Source organism: Vanessa atalanta, chromosome 1, assembly GCF_905147765.1.
Source record: "Vanessa atalanta chromosome 1, ilVanAtal1.2, whole genome shotgun sequence".
In the NCBI taxonomy this organism is placed as follows: domain Eukaryota; kingdom Metazoa; phylum Arthropoda; class Insecta; order Lepidoptera; family Nymphalidae; genus Vanessa; species Vanessa atalanta.
Window position 1 is genome coordinate 9,850,444 of NC_061871.1, and position 24,406 is coordinate 9,874,849.

At 33.9% G+C, this 24,406-nt stretch overlaps 1 protein-coding gene across 1 annotated transcript; it reads right to left on the bottom strand.

The window, feature by feature from the left end:
* Positions 1 to 1,666: 1,666 nt before the first annotated feature.
* LOC125068261 (RNA-binding protein 24-B-like) lies at positions 1,667 to 24,104 on the bottom strand. Its single transcript, XM_047677354.1, has 5 exons — positions 23,716 to 24,104; positions 17,216 to 17,342; positions 5,491 to 5,563; positions 2,495 to 2,730; positions 1,667 to 2,108 (listed from the first exon to the last, which is right to left on the bottom strand). The coding sequence occupies exons 1-5, from the start codon at positions 23,935 to 23,937 to the stop codon at positions 1,978 to 1,980; spliced, it is 789 nt and encodes a 262-aa protein (XP_047533310.1). The 5' UTR covers positions 23,938 to 24,104; the 3' UTR covers positions 1,667 to 1,977.
* Positions 24,105 to 24,406: the final 302 nt, after the last annotated feature.

A 24,406-nucleotide genomic window follows, 5' to 3' on the forward strand; every position in this document is an offset into this window, starting at 1 on the left:
TATGGACGCGTAATACAGACACAATAAAAGCTAAATTACTGTAACATTGTAACCTTTACCTATTACAATATATTTACCTACAATTTTCTTAGACATTTTCACGGCTTTCATGAAATCGAAATTTAAGATTTGTATGATTTAATCACAATTCTTAATATATTTTTTTCTTTCATTTAATTTTTAGTTTTTTAACTTTTTTTCGATTAATACGGAATTTTAAATTATTAAATTAAATAGGAACGATTTATAGAGAGACTGAAATGCGTAATTTGACAACTAAAATAGAAAGCTTTATTCATTATTATACGGACATTTTCTAGTAATAAATATGTAATCTGGTTAACATTTCAAAAGATATTAATGTATTTTTGCGTACATAAATTTCGTTTAAGTACAATCATAAATTTTTAGTCCACAAATCCCACAGATACCAAACACTCAATCTCGTTCCACCTAACGATAAACGGATGATCTTTATATACCTCAAGATCATTAATACATTTGTATAATTTCTAATAAAGTAAGAAGAAATATAAGGAAGTTATTTGGAAGAAAAACATATTCTTAGTTACAGCAAAAAGGTCAAACGATAAAACTCAGAAAAGCATTATCAATAATTTGAAAATAGTCTTCAATTGCCACCTCGCCGGCTGACTGAGCATCTAGCAATTAACAAACCCGCGCTTTCCATAAGATTATTGTCATTTGACAGCTCTTTGCTTTTACCAGTTTTAATAAAAAACATTATTCAATACAAACATATAAATGTACCTAATGTAGATCTAAAAATATGCTATAGGTAAAAAAATATGGTATGATATTAGGAAGTTAAAAAATGAGGCAAGAAGTACCATTGCTACGTATTAACTATTAATTACGCATTTAAAGAAACGTATTGTAAATGACCGCTCACACTTTGCATGCATATCTAGTTTTAGAAGATATATATCAACGTAGAAGTAAACAACTTCTACGTTCTACTTTCGACGAACAGAATTAAAGTTCCAATCCTTTCCATTCCATTTCCAATCGAGCCAAACTAAGGAACGTTTACACTGTACATTATAATTTAGATTTTGTATACATGTACGTGTCTATCTCCCTTTTATCTGTTTCCTTTTCCCTATCTTCCTTAGAAATAAGCTTCTCTTTTATAGTTAGATTTCATTTGACGTTTTTTGTATCTATATTTCTAGTACATATAATAAAGTGTTACTTCAATAAATCTTCAATAATTTCGTAAGGATAATTTTCCCTTTGTTAAACAAACATTTTCTCATTCTAATATTTCTAAATGATGGCATACTTCTAACAAGCTTATTAACTCCAATTCACTTGTTGAATGTATAGATTTAAACAACTGTTTGTTGAGGTTTAAACTATTTTTACATTTTGGTGCTGGTGACTGCAATGTAGAACACTTATATCTTATAGTTTGTCAAATAAAAAACTAATTTAACACTGTTCTCATTGTATGTAACTTAGTTCTTTAAAATACGTACCGAATTCATTACTGAATTGTGTATGATATATTTTTGCAGATTGCATAAGTCGTGTTTCATCCGAAATGATCAGTCAAATCCCAATAGTTTCTTTATTTGCTATAGCATTAGTTTTATCTAACGTAATTTTACGAACCGTAACTATATATATTTTTTTAATTTAGTAATTTCCTAACTCCTTCACCTCTGTACTGACATATCTATAAGTACCCTCATAATGTCTTAATACTAGTGTAAAAGCTTATAGCTTTGGTCATTTATTAATATATTTGGTTGATACAAATTGTAATAGTAACATGATATTGGTTGTAATGGATATTTGGTTTATTGCGGTAACGAAACCATGTTTTCGCCAGCTGACGACAAGATTTCACTAAACAATACTTACTACCTCATCACATAGTTGGTACCGCGTTTTTGGTAGTGGCTTTTTATCGTAACTTGTATCTTTTCATGCCACTGGTTAGCTTACGCTTTACTGCATACGTGCCTCTTGGAGTTGTGGTGGGTACGGGAGTGGAGGAAGAAGTTGTGTTTGCACTCCACCACCAGGCAGAGCATAATAAGGTGACATGTACCCAGCTCCACTAGCTGCTGCGGCAGCTGCTGCTGAAAGCAATTTTACCATTTTGTATTATCTAACAAAAAGATAAAGTCTAGTAAATAATTATGAAGTTGACGTGGAATTTTAATTTAAAAAAATTAAAACGCGTTCATACAATTGTATCCAGGACGTTCTTCTATAAATGAATATAAAGATGATAAAAATAGCGTTAGCGTTGAGTTAGTATTCTAGTTAAAAGAGTTTATTACTTGTTGTTTGTGATAGAATCCAAAATGCTAAAAGATGTTAGCTTTACATTAAATCGAATCGTGTGAAGTGATGGTTCAAAAGTGCTTGTAAAATAATTTGTTTCAAATATAAAATGTGTGCGTAAACAAATACAATTTCAGGATTTTATTTGCAATAAAATATGAATGAAAGCACGAACCTGCTGCGGTTGCATAAGGATCAAATCCTGCCGCTGCGTATTGCTGTTGGTAGGCAGCTGCCCCTTGAGCAGCAGCTGCTTGGTATTCATAAAGATGATTGGCCGCGGCTACTGCGGCGGCATGTTGTAGTTGCGGCAATTGGACTAGCCCTCCAGCTCCAGAGCCCACGCCCGACCCCACTCCACCGACTGTCCCCACATAACTAGGAGCACCGTACACGTACCCCGGAGATAACCTGTCAATTATCGTCATCCATTACTCAAAATCGTCACAAATATATGAACAGGCTTCCGAAGTCGAGAGCTATCGATCCTCTCGAACATCTTCAACCTGACCCCGCGATGACCTCTCACGTCGCTTCACAGAAATGATCGCCTCGTGAAAAGCCATCAATTTGCAAAATGAACACGTTCCAAAATTATCATCACACGCTATAAGTACCTAGCCCCATTTGCAGCCTTGACAGGTACGAGCATCTAGTCTTGTTATGTTAGTAGACATCGATAAACGGTTATGTATTATGTAAGTATGCGATATATTATAAAAGTTGTCGCGGTCGAGCCGCCGCCGTGCGTCATTGGCCGGAAAGTTAAAAAAAAAACTGTTAAAAATGTGCTAGCGATATCAACTCAGTGGCGACGAAAATAACCTTATGTCGTGGCTGATTTACTTATCTTCATATATCGCTCGAGAAGATGGTTTGAGATTTTGATTTCGTTTACTCTGTCATTTATATCATTATGCCATCTTTAAATATATATTTTTTATAATTTTATTTATTAATTCTATAATCTGTGTTTGAAAAACCTAAGTACCTATACTATTTGTAGACAAAAACGAATAAATCAAAAAGTGTAAAGAAAACGCCGAATCCGCTTATTTTCCACTACACAAGAACGGCGGGCGGTCAAGTCTGTTCAAGAGCGCTTGGCGTACGCTGCATCAGCGTTTACAAAGGGTTCTTGGCAGAGACTACGCTACTTAGTTCACATTTATAGACCGTTTGTCTTTTTCCAACATTATACACGTCAATAGAGACGGATTGATGGATGATCGAAATTTATAGCGGGGTTGATTAGCTTGGTACGAGGACTGAAGAGGTACGCGCATGCGTCATGCACGCCCGACTCTAGGCTCCGCCCGCCTAAACCGCCCACCTGTGGTATTCTAATCTTATTTGTAAGTGCAATACCTACTCAGTATCACATTATTTAATCTATAAATATAAATAATGAGTAAGACGCTACTATTATTGTTGACATTTAATTCGATGATAACTAAAGAAAAAAAAAAGAAAAACTTATTATAATTACAAAGAAAAACACGCGGAAAGAGCAATATCAAATATAAAACTGGCGAAACGTCACACAAGCTTCACATCTACAGTTACAATCAGAAACTAAAATGTATTCATTTCTAATTATCTTAACTGTTAGAAACCTACATTTAACTTTTAAAAGAAAGTAATTACTTACATGCACCTATTGACTATTAGTCGTACCACGAGGAATAGACAAATTAATCCAATATCGGACGACGAAGCCAAGGACAATATTGTTATCTTCGCTTTTTATAAAATTGATGTTCAAAATACGTAGTTTGGAATGTAATGATGCGTTCATTAATTGTTTTTACATTAGAGTTATATATGTGATCAATAGAATTTATCGTTTGTGATGGCTTTGGTCACCGTGACAGCATAATCTAGAAACAACATAGCTATCTATGAAAACAACTTTAAGAATTTGGAATAATCGAATGTATGACACGGCGGCGGAGAAGGGCTGAGAAAACGCACTGTTATTATTATTGTATTGCGAAATCTCTGTCTAATACTTTAGTCCACCGACAAGTATAACAGAACATCCCTTTTAGAGAACCATTAACATTACGACGAACCGCCAAAGGATTACTCCTTTGGCTGAATATCTTTCGACAAATTAAATAATTACGATGTTGTTAAAATGTTCGTAATAACATCAACGATCGTCGGAACGTGAATGGACCCCACAACTCGTGACTCGCCTAGTTTTTCGGCAATAATGTCTAATCTTCTCGCGAAAAATATTTTTTCTTATTTCATAATTCTCGTATGTAGTTGTTTAAAAATACAAATAAATATATAGTTGTCTGTTCTTTGTAGCATAATCGTATTTTTAGTAAAATAATATTGTGTAAAGCGTGGTTATTTCAATTTATACAAATATTGTAAGCCGCGCGCCACAGGCTACAAGGGAAATTCGGTTACTTAGTTCTTAGTAAGTGTATTAAACGAAATCCACCACCAACAAAACTCAATTCAAATCAACAAAATCTTACACGAACACGGCATAAAACATAAAATTAAAGAAAACATTGAGTGTCGAGAACGATGCGAATAGTGACGGCGGTGGGCGGCGCCCGCGCGACTTGGACCGCCGGCGCCGCCCATGCAACGGTATAGCTTCAAAACGTAAACATTTAAAACCCAATTGACTAATTCACACCCAAAACGAAAAATCCACTCTCACGCTCACGCTTGCCATAGATACCTATGTGAAAATGTTTGATTATTTAGTCTAGGTGTGGTCCGCCGGCCGCAACGCCGCTAGCAGTCCGGAGACGCCGCTCGCCTCATCTACCGAGACAAAAGTCAGCTCAGCTTATAGGACTGACATTTCAATACTACCACTCATACTTTACTTACCTATTTGGGTACTTTCGACATATCTTCAGAATTGTAACAAATAAAATTACGCCCAAATTGCAGTTTTTAAGTGAGCTATATGAACTTCGTACATATCTTCTCCGTGGCGACTAACTTTGGGACAATTTAATGTTTGACCTATCCCTAGACCCTGCTCAAGTAAACGTGGTTAAGTCTGATTTTTGTCTCGTGAGATGTATTTGAAGCGGCATGCGGCGCCGCTTGTGCTGGCAAATATCGAAGTGTTGAACCATAGAACATTGATGCAATACAGATGCGTTAAAGGAGACAGGGGCAATCTAAACTTACCCATAATGCGCTGGCAAAACTGTAGGATAGCCGGCGCGAACACCCGCCGCTGCGGCTGCTGCCAATCCAAATCCTGCAAAAAAGGTATCATTAATCAATTTTACTTCCTTAACGAAGCAACCGAGGAACTTAAAACTATTTCGTCGGAAAAATATCGTCTTTCAACGAGCATCGAAACATTCTATTTTCATTCCCACTTAACGGAAGTGGCTAGAGAAGACTTGAAACTAAAATATATCACATCCAGATTGGACCACATCCAAATGACACAAGAGTCAACTTAGCGCAGGCGACGTCAGAAATGTTAATTTCTTTTATTGCATTGTTAAGCCGCGCGAGGCGGGATCTATTTCGGTCGCTAGCCGTCCGCCTGGGCTCCGGCATCCAGGGACATGACTCTTGACAAGACGGCACTCGCTATAAATGGCTTATAAAACGTTACCATCAAGATGCTTATCGCAAACGTCTGACGACACATCTCAACTCTCAAAGCATCAACTGAAGTACATATCAGACGCGAGTAGACGTTCATGTAATAAAATTGATGGGAAGTGTACAATTTTAAACACAGTAGGTATATGATATTTAATAACAAATCGATGATGAATGTCTAATGATCATAGAAGCGTGACTTATGTCCGGTTCGTTTGTTATGGTGAAATTTCCCCTGCTATTACAACGAGTTGCGTCCGGAATGGCCCCGGATGAAGTCTCGGTTCGGCTGCTCTGATAATGTTTGACCTTCGCTTATTGAAATAGCAAACTTACTAATAAACTGTTGATTTTTGAATTATATATAAAAACATTTTTGCTCAGTTGGTTACAATATTTTTTTTCTGAACCATTTACATTAGCTAATCCTTAACATTATTTTTTCAGCTTGGTTTTATTCTTGGAACATATTAAAAAGTATGTATAGGTACTTATTATTAAAATATATGTATATAATTTACTATTTATTATTTTTTAAGCCTAAAGTACCTGACTTTTTGCCGTCTAAAAAATAATATAAGATTTTATGTATCTAAGATATTGCGGACTTTTTTTACCACAAAATACCCTGAATCATTGTTATGATTTTATTATAGTATATTATATTCCGTAAAATACGCATTGTACAAAAAATTATACAATAATAAAATACCATATCATTAATGTATAAATAAATAAAAAAAAATATTATTATGAGTAAGCAGATTTTTCAATATGATTTAAATTATTTAGTGATTAATAAATCTTTTTATAAAATTAAAAATGAATTCTTTTTTTTATATCTTACAATTTACATTCAGGGACTTACGATTCAGTCACGTTTTCAGTATCAGTATATTAATATGAAAAGATAAATACATTTACATGAACAGAACGACGATAGGACACAAATATGGACGCGACTAGTTACCCTTAAAAATGAAAGAGTTGGCGTGTTCCATGAGCGCGTGATATGCCGCCGCAATACGATCGATGCGATGCCATTTGACGGCCGAGGTCGAACCACTGTCCACCATAAACCTTATCTGATTCTTTTTTTTTACTCTTTAGCTATGTGACACGGCCTAAATGCGATGCTTTTTGTTGACCGCATGTGACCCAGTTAGACTTCACCCGTAATCGATTATTGACACTACAATAGTTTTAACTTTACATCAATATAACAAATAACGCGCTCGAGTAGTGGCCATATGACGCAGATTTCCACGTACATTAGTCACGATCTATCCTGAAAAACGGGCCGCACACGTCCTGTTAAAGTAAATACGCTTTGTTTTAATGTTTTTGCTTGGTTTCAGGAGTTCGAAGCACGGGTCGACGAACTGCAAAGCCGACACCGAAGCTTAACGACGCTTGTAAGGATTCTACGGAAATACGATTTTAGACTCAAGCGGCACTAGTGAAGGAGTATTGGTTCCTTATATTATTTTAATAATTTGTTTCTACTGTGTCTATTTATAGACGATTTATGAATATACTACTATCGGACGGTGATAACAATAAAATACAACCATAATTTACTATAGAAACATATCTGATCTCGGCGTAATCGTTAAATACAGCTTACGATTTCGAATTTGGCGCAAACATAGTAGAGAAGCCAAACACATAATAGCAGAGAAACATTCGTTGCCGTATGTACCTAAAAAGCTAGCGATGTTAATACAATGTAGCATCAATGTGTCGTGCAAGTTTACCGGCACAAAAATAGACGTAGACCAGTCGTGGCCCAGTTCAGCGTGTCCAAACTAAATCTATTCACAAATGCGACAGTTAGCATGTTCGGTGCGCAATCTTTTGATCTGACCGGTCTTGAATCTCGTAGTTTATAGCTTATATTTTTAAAAGATCTAATATTCGAATGAAACCACTTATTACATCCCCTTAACGTCTTAACGTCAATTCTTGAGACAATTATTTTTGGAAAACACGTGCACGGCCTTAGCCAAGTTAGTCACCGTCTAAGCTCATGATATATGAGTGAATGCGATTAGTCATATTTATAAGAAATATCGTTTTTTAATTTTGAAAAATTAATTTAGGCTTCACGACGACTGGTGCCGCAATTTTTCTAACTATAACTTAGCTTAGAATGAGAAGCTTTGCTTTGTAGGCTGAGACAAAAGAAAAGCTGTTGAGAAAATATGTGGTTTTGGCGCGTCGCCAACGCTGGTGTCGCGGTAAAGGCGGCGGGGACGTTCCCAAAACTGCGTATATTTAGACAAAATAAAGAGCCAGCCGAAGACAAAACGAGACGCAACTCTTGTTTTATAAATAACCGCGTCGTTCGCCGGACGGACTGCCTCGCTCAACCAACCTCTGCTCGCCAGCTGTTGTACATAAATAATAATTAAGACACGAAGAAAGCTACGTGTTTCGAGTAGAACTTCTGAAGCACTGAAGAATTTAATATAATATGCATTAATTGCTACTTGTGAAGACACACCAAATATTATACGTATCAAATAAAAGTCGTCCAAATTCTATTTCGTTATTCTTTCTTAAATAAACGATATTCTTTTACCCGAACATCAAGTGCCGGCTTAATTGTGAGACTTAAACGATTTATAATCAATGTTCCTGGTAGAAAGGTAATCTGCGATGTAGGTAGATTATAGGGCTTCGTGCGGATGTCACCTCTAGGGATCGCATTTCATGGTGCGAAGGGCGGAACTGCCGTACTCGAACTGCTAACAACGCTAGAACAATAGGTGCACCATGGACTTCCCTTTCCGTCAAAAGCTTAGTTGATTTAACACCCTCAACATTAACTATCTAAACTAAAAACTATCCAGTTAATATAATATTTAAAAAAAAAAACGGAAATTAGTTATTTAGTTTACATTGCAATTACCTACATATCAAAATATATAAATAAAATTTTCTGAATAGCATATAGATAAAAACCTAAGTTTTATCATATTTTACATACACGTTTTAGTATACCTATGTTGGTTATAAAAATACGAATTATTAAAAAATTTAATTATTTATTTTAAAAAAAACATTCCAATTTCATTTCGTTTGCTGGTGCGTAAAAAAAACTATTATATAATTTAAGCATATGATTAAATAGAACGACTACATACCGTACCTAAGTCGGTGTCAAAAATAAAATAATCCAAATTAGGTATTTGCTCTTTAATCAGTCTGAACACCTTGTCTGTCGTTAATTCAGTATAATGGGACGCATGCCATACGTCCGCATCACAAGGAAGATACTATTATGTACTTGGAACACGTTCAAAAACCCCGGTGTAATTAGTTCACACTGTCTTACAGTTTATGTCTTATATTTAATCGACAACTATAATAATCTCAACGATTAATGTGGATTTTTTTTCATACTTTTTCGCTTGCCTATGCCCTGTACTATTTATTTATTTCCTTAATGAATTAAATTGAGCTATGTATTGTTTTCTTGTTTTAAACTTTACTTGAGAGATAGTAATCTTTGAATTGTTTAATAAACATTTTTTTTTTAATTAGTATAAATATAAAAAATTAAATGCTTTAACTAATGGAAGGGATTATAATTATAACTTAAATAAACGACTTTATTTTAACTTTTCAAATTTTTTAAGATCCTAAAGTAAAACAGTATGGCGGACAGAAGTTACAGCATAAATTAAAGTGCTTTTAGTTACGGGTTTATTTTTGTATTTTGGCCGACGGACAACCTGCTAGTGAGTAGTGCCGATGTTCCACCCATCTTAGGAACTGGCTCATTCACCATCAAAACTAGAACGCAACAATAGAATATCCGATGAGTGGATTGTACCTAGGCGGGTTCGCACAAAGCCAGGTATAATTGTAATTTTTAGTCTGGTGTTGTTCCTTGTTTTAATATATGTTACATAATCTGACGTATGGTACGGTTCACATATTATTATGAGTGTTTTATAATACCCCCATTAAATTCTTTACAGCCTAAAATCACATTCAAGCTGTGACAATATGGTGTCCGCCGTAATTGCAGTAATTGCACGTTTCCGTTCTCTACAATAAAATAAGTCATGATTACAGTAAAGTCAGATACGATCACGTGGTCGCGTGGTCGCTAAGCCAAGCTAACCATTATGGCTTCGCTTCATACAATTATACCGACGAGCAGTGCTATCGATCCGCTTTTCAAATCGTGATGTTAACATTTTTGCTTTGAATTCTAAATATACTCCCTAGCGATGATTCATTGTCAAGCCAGATAATATAAAGAACGTAAAATTCGAAGTTCATTGTACCGTAAAAATTAGGCACATACACTCATTTGTTCGTATTCAGTATCGATCGTGTGGCGAACGGCGCGTGCGGACTCATCGGTGCATTCAACGCTTACATCCTAAAACCGAAATAAAAATAGTAGCCTGACAGTTACTCGGAAGACGGGGGAGAAGCGGGAGACGCGGGGCACATGCATAAGTAATGCACCGACGAAGGGCGAGCGGCGCACGCGATCCGCAATGCCAAACACAGGGCTAACCCCTCCGCAAACATCTAACAAACTGAACTCTTCATTAATCAATGATGACTTGCATACTTCACTATTAAAAATTAGATTACACTTTACGCATACCACACCCAGTGCAGTAAATATTTTCAAAATATACTGCGTCCAAACTGTACCATTTTACACGCATACGGTGCATGATTTCGTATTAAAATTTTCGATGATTTCTTAGATAAGTGTTAATCGATTTTTCGGTGCGCGCTTAACTTAATAATTCAACGTGTCGTCCGCCTGTTTGGACAAGTGCCTCGTTCGGCCCTCATCAACACTTCCACATAATAAAACATTAACAATGTTTTTATATTCGACGTCAGTCTCGGCTGAAACCCATGGTTGTAGATACAACGTATTTAGAAACTAGGTTACAATATTTAGTAGGTAACAGAGCAGTAAAATCGTATAAACAATATACATGCTGCGCTGTCGTGAAATTATTTTCATTAGCTTACTAGCTTTGCCTCGCGATATCGGCCGTATTAAATTTGGATTATATATCTCACTATATACATCTCACTAACTACATACCGGAACTATTTGTTTACTGCTTCGCTTCATAGTCTCACAATCTGAAGTAGTATAGCCTTTCTGAATATAAGAGCTAACTATCCCAAAAATAAATTTTCGAATCGAACTGGTAGTTGTTGACATAGCGTTCAACTTATACGAACTCTTTATAATGTAAATATAGATATACAGCGCCGTAAACTAAAGGCACCTAATCAAATATGAAAAAAGACAATGGAATTTATGAAAGCAGTATGTAAACTTGTAATATAAACCATTTTTACAGTTTTTACCAATATTCACAGTATTTATTTGGTTTTGTCTGGGTGGGTACCACCTATTCTACCGCTATGTAGTAATACATAGTATTGCTGTGTTCTGGTTTGAATGGTGAGTGAGTCAGTATAACCACACAAAGGATAACGTCACAGCTCCCAAGGTTGGTGGCGCATTGGCGACAATGATAGATATAAATATCTTACAGCGCCAATGACTATGGGCAGTGGTGACCACTTACCATCAGATGGCCCTACCATCCACCAACCTATGCTATAAAAAAATACAGATATTAAAAAAAAAATAATTCTAAAACGTATCTCAAGAAAATGAAATAGTGGATGTTTAGGCGTGTGTGGATCTATGCTACGATTTGATCTGGACTTACGTTTTATGAATAAAAACAGAACATAACGTTAAGTTATAAACTGATTATAGCAATTACCTAGTGGTAAACGAACTTACATCCTGAGGCTATTATGGATTAATGCTTATTTATTTTGGCGCTAACGCAGATGCGCCAGCGATGAAGACAGACACGAGTTTACGTCTTTAGCAATGTCAGATTATAGCTTCCAATGAAAAAATTATGTAATTTCTTCATTGAATTCCCTTAAAGAAACGTTCAAAATTTAGTTTTTTATTCTATAAGAATATAAATGATTTTAGTGTTGGTCCTACATATATAAATATTAATATGTCCCATTAATTATAGAAGAAAAAAAGCTTTGTATGTTTACTTAATGTACATTCCTTGTCATGTTTTAAATTGCAAATCAGACAAAAAAAGTCTTCAGGTATAAATCACACGCAGGAACATTTGTCAAAGCCGGATACGTCTTTGGAACGTTATGAATACGGTTACAACCAGTTACTTGCATTTATAGGAACCGGATAGTTAACGGATATTTCACCCAAAATACCCTTTTGTGATGTTTAACAAGGCATTCGACCTCGTTAGGTCTCGAAGGATGACCCTAGGGTGAAAACAAAATGACGCATTCACAAGTCTGGGAACCAAAACCAGAAACGTTGATTTTGAAATGCATATTCATATTGCAAACATTACATATTGTTAGCATAAACACATTGTCCATTATTCGTCGTAAACCTAAAATCTCACAAGACTTAGACTAAACAGAGATTTTGATTGTTTCATATTTAGAAGTTTAATCAACAATCACACTCTTTCGTCAGCAATCTCTGCTTTGTATTTGTAAACTGCCATAGTTGTGAAAACTTTTCTTGAGAAAAGTACTGACCACATTTACCATCTAAACTTCTTACAAATTCATATTAAATGATAGAATGCCGTAGAAGAAAAAAATCCGTCTTTCATAAAAATCTACTATTCTGCTAAAGGAAAAAAAAGACAACCTATTTTATTATTGAAAATAATTAATAAGAAAACTGTATTATCTATGTTCTAAATTAATTAATAGCTTCAAAGTGATTTATTTCTACCCTCAAACAGTGTACATTCGATGTCTGAGATGCTAGATGGCTTTGTTAAATAAAATCGTCAAGTAACGGACATAAAGTATCCCAACGTCCTCTGTCCATACCCTAACGTACGTTACGCGCAGGGGTACAGCACGGTGCATTACAGGGGACGGCATATGGCGGGACCGGTACGCCACGGCCAGGTGGCCGTCATGCGCGCCCGCACCCATTGTGCCACGCTTCCCCTCCCTCCCTTCCCAAGCCCCGCACTAACGCATGCGGCCGCAAAACGCGAACAATGCGTGGAACTCCGCAAAACATAGCTGTAATGACGCAAATCCATTCAGCACATTTTCACACTTCTCTAATCTTTGGGATCAGCTGGTCGAACCGGTTTAAAATGGTTTAAGTAATAAGCCTTGTTCACATTTGAGTTCTCATGATTCTTAACTACCATCTGTAAGTTTAGAGGACACGGAAACATTTGTTATGAGAGAAATCCTAAACGAAGAATTAAACTTTATTTTTTTTTCTATATGTATTTTTCGTAAGTATAAGTATATTATTTTCAAAAAACTATGGCCTTAATTTTACCGAATGGAATAAATTTTGAATAATTCCATCTCTTGAAAACAAATGAGTTAGACTAGAGTTAGCGAATAAGTGACATATTCCATATCTAAGCAAATAGTAGTCGTGACCTATTTTAAACACAAATTGATAAGGTAAAAAAAGCCAAGAACTATCGAAACTATCAATATGTTGATAAGAAACATTATCATGACTCGCTCACTGTAATTTTCTGTATATTTTTTAATTAGGTAGTAGATAATAATCGTATAGTTCTTATCAAATGTAGGTACAATACAAACGCCATTCAGTAAGCTTACTGTGCATGTAACTGGTTGAGGTTATGTTAACAATTCACTTGTCACATTTACGTAAAGGTCTTTGAAAAAAACAACAAACGATACAGTCCTATTTTTACTATAAGTAACAAGATTTACTTGAGATTTGTATTCTACATTATTGTTTATGGCTGCTTTTATAAATAGAATTGAGTTAGTTTCAATATTGTTATTTAAAATAATGTTTATTGATTTGGTATTTGTTGTGTTTGGTTTGCATTATGATTTTTTTTAATAATCATAATGCATCCAAATACTTAAATCTAATATTTAATATATAGTTTATGAATTTCCTTTTTCTTTTTGAGATAATAGTCCCTATTGATTTCCGGAAACTATTAACAGTTCCCTTAGCCTTTATTACTTCTAATCTAAATTTAAACTTGTAAAGCATGCCGGCAACCAGTATACGTATGGTTGTCAGTAACATAAATTCTAAGTGTGTGTGACACGATTAAAAGTAAGGACAGCAAAAAAAATACTAATTAGATTATATTTGGTAATTTTATGTTGTTAAAAAATATTAAATTAACGTGGAGGGGCGCGCCTTCGTGTTTGAATAGATGTATACATACATACATACATATCCATGTAATTGTATGTTTGATTAATCGTTACAGCCCAGCCTTAGATGAAGTACAGAGATAAGATTGAACGGTTGATAATTTTATTCACTATATTATCAAGATATGATTATAAATATTACTAGCGATAATAAATACCAGGCCTTCCAGTGTTTACGAACGAGGATAAATAAAAACCAAATATTGATTTTTAAATCAAACAAAAAGAAAATGTATTTCGTTTTTTGAATAACTAAAACAATTTGACAATTTGCCACGCATTTTTGATTCTATGTGTCATTAGTAGTATATTACTACAACAATTACGCTTACTTAAAACACGAAAAAATAGACAAGCTATTTAGTTACCGCTATTTGATTTAGTATTGAAATCTACATGAAACCAACAGTTGGTTCATAAATTGAAGTCTTACCAACATTTCACCACAATTGCAACATTACAAGGGTTGCGTGCAGGGTCCAATCAATTAACGAGCCTCCTACAAGCTTCCGGTTCTGAACGTTTAGGGACTTCCGGAGGGGCGGATTGTTCCGCTAATCATGGTGTGAACACGTCACCGGTGTAACACTTGAAGTTACCACCGAACTGTCAGATACACGTATACCATTCTGAATTTACTCACCATTACAATAAACACGCTAATGGTATGAATGTACCTATTTATAAATTTCGTAATCTCAAGCGGAAATTACCTTTTTTATTTGTTTTTAATCTTAGTGATTTTTTTTGTTTTATATTTAGTTAACAAAACGAAATGAATTAAAAACTCTTAGATTCCTAGAAATGATTTTTTTTTTGCATAATCTAAATAGAAATTTACCAATTAATGATTGAATATTTAATTCATATATTTGCTTTCGTTTACTATTTATTAACTATATGATACGCATTGTACTCAAAGATAACTAAATTATTATCTAATACTGATAAAAATTGATTACGCGATATTAAATTATCTACTTTCATAATTTATAAAAATCAAGCTCGATATAACCAAGGTTCGATTGAATTTAATAATATTTAAATATTTTATCATAATATTAAAGAGTTCTAAATATAAAAAAAGGTTAATAAGTATTTTAGTATGTGTATGTAAGTATTACTTCACATCCGTTTGTGATGTTAAGTAGGTATTGTCTTTATCTCATGAAATCGCCTTTTAACTGTTTACTTAAATACATTTATTAATATAAAGTTAGCCATTTAGCATGCAATGTTCTGTTATAAGTATTTAAACAGTACCTGAAACTAGAAGGACGATTTAGATAAAACAATCATGCATTTGTTAAGGGATTCTAGTCGCGGGATGTGTCATGTTATCCGAGATTTTACAATGTTGAGCTTACAATTTAAGCCAAGATTTTAACATTTTGATCAAGCTAACTTAAACAACACTAGGTAAGCACATTGCAATCCGGTGATGGTTTTGCATTCCATGTCATTTCAAAAAAGAAATTGTAAAAGCTTTCTTGAATAAAGAATATTTAACCCTTAAGTAACAATTTTGTTGTTTACTACATGTTTCAATCTCGTGGAAGTTTTATCTAACTATTCTAGTAACGTTATTTCCTTTGCTCGTTTCTCGCTAATTATATTTAATTGTTTTGCAATATAACAGTTGGTCATGATACTAGTACCACCGAATGTCTGGATATTTGCCAAATTGGCAGATTTCATAGGAAGGTTGAGGCTCACTCAAATTTTGAATACCGACTTCGGTCGTCTAATCATTTGACCATGACAGCGCAACTTTACTGCCAAAGGATTTCAATTGTCTGCCAATGTTAAATGAATATAGTGTTTTTCTTGTTAATATTCAATCAAAACATCGGCAGACGTCGTCTGCCATATATTGTGTATAAAAAGCTTCTCCGAAACGCACTGCATTATTTGGTATACGTTTTATATATTTTGGTTTAACAGTTTTTTCAATAAAGTGATACAAAACGTTTATTAATGAAGATTAGTCAAATATGGAAATATTGATGATTAATTAAATATCTGATCTAATTAAGTCGACTAAGTACTCATCATATGTATATGTATATCAATGACCCCCACAGAGCGTTGTCACACACGAAGCGATCGCGTTTTTTATCGTGAGACGACGCGCTGGTTCTGTTAAGTAAACTGAATTTAAAAAAAACGCTTCGTGTGAACGTTAAGCAAAAAAGAGACCCCTTTACAAATGTTTTACAACAGCTGAGCCGTGATAAGATCCCATCAACGGTCCCGTGATTTCTTTTATCTCAGTCAACCCTTCTTAACCGTGAACATGTTTTCATGGATGTATCATATATGAAGTGTCAATAGGAACTTATTATATTATATACAATCTGTCAAATGCTATACTTACCGAGAGCTTAGTTACGTTTAAAAAAAAACTATTATGTCGTGCGGATTCAACTCCGTCCTTATCCGTGAATACTCGTTTCCGTATAGAGTTAAAACTGCTCTGTTAGTAGTCTATCCTTTAATACTCGCATCCGTATTTTATATATTTAAAAATGCCCTTTTAGTGCCCTCCTGCTGAACTTTGAGAATAAGTGAATCTTTCTCAAATATGTGTCCTGTGTTCCATACAAACCTGTTTGTTGTTTAGCTACCTAATGCCGCCTGTTGCACCTAATACAACTTTGTACATTCCGTAATGTATTGTGTACCTATTATCGTGTTCTATTAATTGGAGTGCTATAAAGTATTAATAAATAAATATCTCTTGCGCAGATGGCTCGTGTATGAACTTCGTTGTCGTGGCCGAAACACTGTCAGATAGACATTCTTATTATTAAACATATGTATTTGAAGTAACTAAACCATATAAACGACATCATTAGTGTGCCTTGTAAATTAAATTTTATTGAAAGTACCAGTTCCCGAAGTAGATACAAGTTACCACCCCAGTTTTGAATCAAACAGTGTATGTAGTTTACACATATCTGGGTCTAGCACTAATTCTACGGAGCAAATAAAGGCTAATAATATTAATTCTAATTTTAGTAATATTTACCTGGCGCTAAGTTTCCTCTGGGTTTGGCCCCTAATATTGCTAGGTTGACGTTTGCTTTTCTTCCGTCTATGATAGGGTTAGGATCCTTGCACGCTCGCTCCGCCGCCGCTCGGTCACCCATTATAACCTGAAAATTAATTTCATATTAAACATTCTGTATACCTACTATAAATAAATGAAACCCTACCAACATTACCACACTTAATTATATTACCAACTGGTAATATGTATATAAGTAGGTATATAAGTAAGGTAGTTTATTTTATATGATTTTATTTAATCTGTACCTGTGCGTAAAAGGTAAAGGTTTAATAAATTAATTTCAAGCCAATTCCTCTCAGCCGATTGAGGAAGAATTTTCACACACTGTTCGTTTTAGTACAAGGTAAAGGAATTATTTAAAAATGTATATACTTATAAATAATTCTATAATCGATTTATCTTAAAGAACTAGATATAATCTGAGAGAATAATGAACATCGCGCAGAAAATAATTTAAGTATTATTGAAAAATGCATGTAAATTTTACACTTTGTTAAAGTTTAATTATATTTACTAATGGCAATTTCAGATAATTTTATAAAAAAGTACTATTAAATTGAAAAAAAATCTTTTACACTTTGCATTTTTCAAACCAGGCAGGTAGGTATTTGATAGAAATTTATACAATGAAATCGTCGAATTACCAATTGTAATGCATGCGAGCCCCACAGGTCGCCACCTCACTACTAACATCGACCAGTTAAACTTGGCCCGCTGAATACTTCAACAGACAAACAAATATAACCATTTGACATTTTCCATTACAGCTCAAGACTTTCTAGTCGGAATATGTAACGTGGAAGCCGCTTCATCAAATCAACAGAAGCGAAGGAAACATTTGATGACCTTCAGATATCGAAGGTCTGGTATTTGTAAATTTAAATAGGCTACCTACCAAATATATATTTTTAAACCACTTAAATATTTTTAGACACAAACACAACCTTCGTATTTTTAACATTATTTACCCTCACGTGCTTTCGGACAACGATTGTAATTTGTCAAGTATGTTACTTGTGTTTGTAATGTTTAATTGAAATGATAAAATGTCTACGATCTACTTATTTAGTTTTTCGTGTAAACGTCTATGTGAACACAATACACAAAAAAAGTTATACATATATAGAATAAGCGACATAGGTACCTATTAATTTTATCGATATATTTTATTTTACATAAATAACAAAACGTATAATATTCAAAGGAAAACAAGAATTATAATTGCAGTTGTTATTTTAATCGGCACTGGTACGATGCGCTATATCTATAATTTGATTTCATCGTAAAAGTCGTTGTTTTATAAGGAATAATATTTTTATTGTAAGCAAATAATTGAAAGTTGTAAACAAAATGTGTCGTTGAGCGTTTAAATTCAAGTTAGGTAAGGCGCCGATAAGAAACCTTATCGACAGTACTATACACCATGTTTGTTTTATTGGTTCCGTGAAACGACCTCTTTAATTTTCTTTGAACATAATATATTTATTCTTTAAACTTATTTAAAATTAGATTCAGTAAACCGTATTGCGTATATATAATAATTACATGCAATAATTTTTACGCACCTCCTGATTTTTTTTTTTGCCTTTACATGACATTAACCTTACAGCATACATTCTAGTTTATAAAGAAGTATAAATATAGGTAATTTTACGAGCAGTCTTTTGCAGCTATTGTTGATGTAAGTTATTCTTAGTTACCACAAATTTAAGAAAATAAAATTAACCACATTGAAGACGTCTTTTTTTTAAATAGGTTACAAAATTAATGCTTCTTTTTTATTTGTTTTTATGGTAAATGACAAATTTTTCTAAACTCATTATTTGATACATACGCTATTTACATAATGGTATTTATTTCTTGTCTTTTCTATCGATGCAATAATGACTTTTATAAATATGAAAAATCGTTACCGATTCAATTGTCTTCGCTTGTTTTTTATCTGTGCCACGAATAGTATCTATTAATTTATATTATCAGTAATATTTATCATGAATTCCATAACTTTTTTTCTGTTTGGTGATTTATATTACTATTTTTTTTCGTTTTAGGGAAGATTGCACAAGTCAATACGTAGTAAACGTTAGTAGTATAAAAGCAAGGAAGGTATTAAGCTATAGCACTAAAACTCGCGTAACACTCACTTAAGTATTAATTGTTGTTCCATTAAAATTTATTTATTTACAGAGAAACTAAAGACCTTATGTTGCTTGCAAGCAATTTGTATGCATTTTATCGGGAATTTACTACACTTTTATTCGACTGTTGAAAAGCAAAAAATATTCTATAATATTTAATGTGTTTAAACATCGCATATCAAAACTCAAAACATTTTACTCAATTATCAGAAATATCGATGATAGTTTAACGAGTGCAACTAGTTTAGACTTTATTCGTATTTTCCTTCATACTCGATTGATACGATCATAATATGCCTTCGATATATTATACGTTATATTCAAAAATAAAGCATTTTAAAAGAGAAAGTGCGCCAATGGCCGACTACAAAAATGCAATTAGTGACACAGAACTACTCTAGTTTCCTGACAAATAACTATTTGCATAATTTAACTGTCGCAGAAATGATAACGGTTGTACACATGGTAACGTTTCGAGCGTTACTTAAACCTAAAATTATAAGTCTATATAATTAATTTGAAATGAGTATTTTATATAAAAATACATTCGCAATGAACTACAATACTAGAGAAATTTTCCGTACTAAACTGTATTGGCAAAGACATCAAACGTATGGTGAGCTCATTTAGGGTAGAACTGGTTACAAATTTAATTGCAAGTTTCGACCCACACATACTGGAAATAAATATAAATTAACGTTAATAAAAAGTTAAGTAATAAAAAGTTAAGTATTCAATGATAAAATTTTACAGGAGAGAATTCTTAAACGTTGAAGACGTTTAAGAATTCTCTCCTCTGCGTATTATATTTGTTGCTTGAAACATGAAAATTCGAAAATCAGTAATTAAAAATTAGAAAAAAAATATCTTCTAATGTCTACTTTTAATGTCTACTTTTAATGAAATTTAATTATATAAATAAGTATTATAAAACTAAACAAAAAGAACGACTTGTTTGCGTTTAGAACGAACATTAAAATTTCTTGCATTTTATTATTAAATATTAAAAGGCATTGCATATTTCTTCCGTAACTTAAAATTGTTTTGTATGGATATTAGACACGTTTGTTAGACGCGTTCGAGATGATATTGTTCATTCTGTTACAAATCTATTAACTCATTTAAAATCACATTTAAGTAGATATTTAAGCAAAATGTCCTTCACATACAAGCTATGTCCTCTAAAAAGTGAGATTGGTTTGTTTTTCTGAACATATATTCAGTAATCTTTATTTAAATACTTACTTGGTGGTAGGATTTGTGCAAGGCCGTCTGGATAGGTAGCACCCACTCAGCATATATTCTACCGCCAAGCAGCAATATTTTGTATTGTAATGAACCGGTTAAAACTGTGAGTGAGCCAGTGCAACAGTCACAAGGGACATAACATCTTAGCTCCCAAGGTTGGTGGTGGAATCGTAATTAACATCTTCACACCATGTATATTCTTAGAATACATTTAGACCATATACGTCGTATGTATTAATTTGCCGGAATGATAAGTCTGGTTTGTTACCTTACAATGAAAAAATATATAGCCACTAGCTCTAGCGATATAGGGTGACCATAATTAAGCAATTTATGATTTTGGGAAGGTTGTAGTCTAGTTGCATTTGTCAATCATTTATTTTTTACTGATAACCGTCTTTTTTAATAATTATAATTCATATCAGAAAAGTTTCCGCAATCATTAATTATTATTCATATAAATTACAGGTAACAACGTAATTCGTGCGTGCATAAAACATGTATTTTGAACTTTTGAAGTTCATGGTAACAGTTTGCAAGTTATTTAATATGTGATTACATTTATGCCCTTGACAAACAATTCAATTGATTATTAAGAACTAGGCTTACTATATTTTATTTTAAAAATAAATAGCGAGCCGCACCAGATTCGCACGGTGCAATTTATTAATAAATAAAATAATATGAAATAAATAAAATACCCTTTAACAGTCAGTAATAATGTAGTCTTCTACCGATGAAAACATATTTAGAATTGAATCATTAGATCCGAAGATGATACATATAAACAAACAAATTATACCTCTTTATAAGATAGATAGTATAGATATCTAGATAAATATCTTAATATTTGTTTAAAATAAAGACTAGAAAATTGCTTACCTCGAACTTTATGACGCAATAACAAGTTAAAAAGTGTAAATTTAGAGAAATAAATAATATCAGTTATCATAAATTTTTAATTCAATTAAACTCACAAAATGCGAGAATGTACTAAAATCCATACATATTAATATATAAATACCTAGTTACTTTGTCGATTTTAATATAACACAATAAAAAAAACTTACCGAATACTCATATTCCGTAAAACGATATAACCCATATTCACCCCCTCCTTATAGTGATTTCTAAACCTTTTTTAATTATAAAGGTAAGAATGTTTAAATATCAAAATCGTCTTTTACTAAAATTAATCTAAATAATTAAATTTAGATTTTTTTTTTATATATATGTTCATAATATAAAGTATACTGACTCTAAAGAAATGTATGATTATAACAAATCGAATGCAATGTAAAAATTAACATTTAAGATAATATTATATTCAATGAAAAAAACAATAGGTACAAATGATACTACGACGTAGTATCCGTAGCGAGAGGCGTGTCTCGTTCTGCGACGCCCAGCATTTTCCACTGCGTAGACTGTACAGAAGACCAAATAGGGATAGGGATTCCAAACTCTTATTTCAACGTCTATAAAGTTCAAATTACGATATTTATTCAAATAGACCTACCGTACTTGAATCTACACGCGTTCTTTATTAATTGCTTAATATTCATCAACACTTTTCGAATACAATGAAATACCGATAAAGGCACTGATTAATATTAGATTTTATAAATAAATTTCATACATTCACAACTACAAACGTAATGTATATAAACGAAATGTACGCAAGTGAGATATTATTCCACCTATTATTTGTCATTGGCTGACATTTAATTTCCTAGTAGAAGTTTTCGCCATAGACAATATATTGGATATAGACACCCTTGAAAAAGTTTAAAAACTTTACAGTTTATTTGATGACCGGAGCTACATCACCTCTCTAAGGTTATTTTTTTGCAGTACACAAGACCCGTTCCTCTTCGCCCGCACGGTATCAGATGACGTTCTTTTGTCTTCCAAATGTACTTCAGCACGTCCCGACATGGCGGGTTTTGTGCCCACAGAGCAGCAACTATGCAATTGTTTCTGATCTGATCTTTGTCTTAGTTCGTATTACCTTAACTGTAAGGTCGATATTCAAATGTAAAATTTAAAACTAAACTGTATTCCCGTAAGTATCATCTATCCAGTCTAGTTTGTAAATCAAATAATACAGCCAAAGGAAGGAAATTTTCTAGACTAAAAAGAATCGTTGATCTTTTTTTAAGTTTCGCCTATTTCATTTATAATTCAATACGTCTAGACCGTTTTTTATAAAGTGTTGCTATCGACGCATTGCGATTATTACAGCTATTTAGATGTCACAGCGAGGGTGCAACGAGACATGTTCCCTCCGTCAGGGTCTCTACCCTAGTTGAATTGAAAATGGGGTTGTGATTCATTTCCCACGAGCCCCACTCGCACCGCACGAAGCCTCAAACTTTATTACGCTAAAAGATTTTTGAGGCGGACATTTTGAAAATCGAACTTGTTGTATCTAGCGAATGCGATCAAAGTCAGTACATGAAATAGCCAAACGGCTATCAAAGTTTGTGGCGCTACTAATGCATTATTCACACGTTGATTGACGCCAAGGTGCTGTTACGGTTTATCAACATATTGAACTTTATTTCCTACGTAATCAATTTAACTCGCATCTGCATCGTTACTCAAGCAACCGAATGTGCCTATTGTGTTTGGTATAACAGTACAAAATCAATTAACTAAATCTATTTGAACAATTTGTCTCAAATAATATATTTTGAATCTCGGAAAATTAAACAATACGTTCGTACACTAGGTACATCTACTTAAGTGGATGTAATGATGGAAGTAGGTACACCTGTAAAGCGAGGGCATAACTTCCGTGTTTTGTTTGATGTAATTTCGCGATATGTTCCACTTGTATAATACAGGTAGCGAGTACGATAACGCAAACATGCATGCGATACGCGGTTTCAGAGCCGAAGCGATATTAGTGCGCACGAGCACATAAGTTTACGTGTCATTTCAGCTGAATAAAATGTCTGTGTTTTTATATAAATATAAAATTATATTATATGATTTTGCGATAAAATTGCGCTAATTCGTATCTTAATTATAAATAAAAATAAGTAAAGAAAACTATCGTCTACTTACAAATCCATAACCTCTGCTTTTACTGGTCTGTCTGTCTGTGATAACGACGGCCTCTTCTATGTCTCCGTAAACTGCAAAATGTTCTCTTAAGCTCTTATCCGTGGTATGATATGGCAGACCACCGACAAAGAGCTTAGTCCATGTGGTGTCCTTCTGTCCTGGGAGCGCGCCTAAAGCCAAAAGCCCCTCGGACTCGGCCGGCAGAGCGCCCGCCATCAACATGCCTTGCACCGCCTCCGTTGCGCCGGCCACCGTTGCACCCGCGAACACTGTCACTCCGCTGCAGCGGACGTATACGCACGAGCGTAGGTTATTTGTAAACACGAGAGTCGATAGATGTGAGTGTCGTGTGTGGTGGTTGAACGCGGACTGATGCTCGTTCACGGCGCACGTGGCGCTCCGGTACTAATTTTAACCCCCGCCGCGCTCCCCGCGCCGACTACCAGATGCGGAGGCACCGTACGCCGGCCCGGCGGGCCACATGCGTTGTCCTACTGCCTCATGCCTGTGCCTTCTACCCTCCGCAACTTCCATAATAATATGTATCGTTATCACTTACTGCTACTACTGCACAATTGTGGCATGAACTTCTTTTCTTAACTTACATTAAGTTTTCCTCGACGTCTATGAAAATTTGATTTAATAAATAAATTTATATATGAGACCGCCAAGCTAAACATCCGGCATCTTT